The 1,681-nt window shown below is 59.5% G+C and overlaps 1 protein-coding gene across 1 annotated transcript in view; it reads right to left on the reverse strand.

The window, feature by feature from the left end:
- Window positions 1–474: 474 nt before the first annotated feature.
- ETH_00012055 (uncharacterized protein) overlaps window positions 475–1,681 on the reverse strand; it is a gene marked incomplete at both ends in the record, with an annotated part of 2,061 nt that continues 854 nt past the window's right edge. Inside the window, one exon of the mRNA XM_013373176.1 lies at window positions 475–981. Within this exon, the coding sequence (XP_013228630.1) occupies window positions 475–981 (507 nt within the window). The remainder of the gene's footprint in view (window positions 982–1,681) is intronic.

Below are 1,681 nucleotides of genomic sequence, written 5' to 3' on the forward strand. Positions count from 1 at the left end.
TTCTGTCTTCTTCTAGCCGCAGCGCCGCCGCCGCCGCCGCTGCTGCTGCCGCCTCCGCCGCAGCGGCAGCAGCAGCCGCACCGGAGCAGCAGCAGCAGCAGCAGCAGCAGCACAAGGAGCAGCGGCAGCAGCAACCACCGTGCGGCTTCCGCACTGGCTGTTGCTGCTGCTGCTGCTCTGCAGCTGCTGCTCCAGTGCGCCTACCGCTGCCGCTGCCGCTAACGCAGCAGCAGCAGCTGCTGCTGCTGCTGCTCGAAGGAGAGAAAAAGACAGAATTGTCTCGGGCAGCAAGTAGAGACACAAAAGGCTCCAAAAGTGGGCCAAAAAGAAGCAAAAAGAAGACAAAAAAGAATTAAAAAAGAATCCAAAAGAAACAAAAGAAAGGCAAAAGAGAAGCAAAAGAGAAGCAAATGAGAAGCAAATGAGAAGCAAACAAGAGACCAAACGAGAAGCAAACAAACAAATAAAAACTCTTCAAACTGCCCTTTCATCATCTCCAAACTCCAAATATAAATGACTAATGTCTATTCCCGCCAGCAGCAAAGCGTCGCGGAACCACCGCGGCGGCTTCGGGTGTACAGACACCCCAGGGGGGCCCCCCGGGGGCCCCCCGGGGGACCCCCCCGGGGTGTCTGTACACCCCACAGGGGTACAAGGGAGGGTCACTTTGCGGCGCTTGGGGGAGCGGGGGCTGCTGCGAGCATTCTCCAACTCTTGCTGTGCTGCTGCTGCTGCTGCTGCTGCTGCTGCTGCTGTTTGTTCTGCTGCTGCTGCTGCTGCGGGCGGTTCCGCTGTTTCTGCTGCTTCTGCTGCAGCAGCTGGCGGGGTGTCTGGGGGCGTTTGCCTGGGGTACCGCAGCAGCAAAAACTCTTCAACAAACTTTTTGAAACTTTTCTTTTTGATGCTGCTTCGCATTTTGCTGCAGAGGTCATGAAGATAATACAAGTTGTGCAGCGTCAGCAGCTGACCCGCTGTGGGGCCCTGAGTGTACAGACACCGCAGCACCCCACACCACCGTCCCACCCCACACACCGGCAGCAGCAGCAGCAGCAATGTAGCAGCAGCAGCAGCAATGCAGCAGCAGCAAGAGCAATGCAGCAGCAGCAGCAGCAGTAATGCAGCAGCAGAAGCAATGCAGCAGCAGCAGCGGCAGCAGCAATGGAGCAGCAGCAGCAACACAGCAGCAGCACTGTAGCAGCAGCAGTAATGCAGCAGCAGCAGCAGCAGCGCAGCAGCGGCAGCTGGTTGCTTTCCTTGTTGAAGGCGAAGTGGATGAAGGCCCTGGAATATCTGGAGCAGACGTAGCAGCAGCAGCAGGGGTCGAGGGGCCGGGGGTCAGCAGCAAACTGCTGCTGCTGCAGCCGCAGCAGCCCGCTGCTGACCAGTGCAGCACCAAAACGCCCCGTGCGGCTCGGGAAGACACAGTCAAATAAGTCACACCCCACAGCAGCAGCAGCAACAAGATCCAGCGGCTGCCCCACGCCCATCAGGTACCGCGGAGCAGCAGCAGGCAAACCCTCTTCCGGAGAAGTGCACTGCGCGCAACACACGCTGCTGCTGCTGCTGCTGCTGCTGCTGCGGGGTGGGGCTGCGGCTCGCCCTGCGCCGCGGGGCGTTGAGGCAGGCACGGGTTCTACAGGTGATGATGTGGTAGCAGCAGCAGCAGCAGCAGCAGCAGCAG

Source organism: Eimeria tenella, genomic scaffold, assembly GCF_000499545.2.
Source record: "Eimeria tenella Houghton genomic scaffold, Eth_scaff123, whole genome shotgun sequence".
Taxonomy (NCBI): Eukaryota; Apicomplexa; class Conoidasida; order Eucoccidiorida; family Eimeriidae; genus Eimeria; species Eimeria tenella.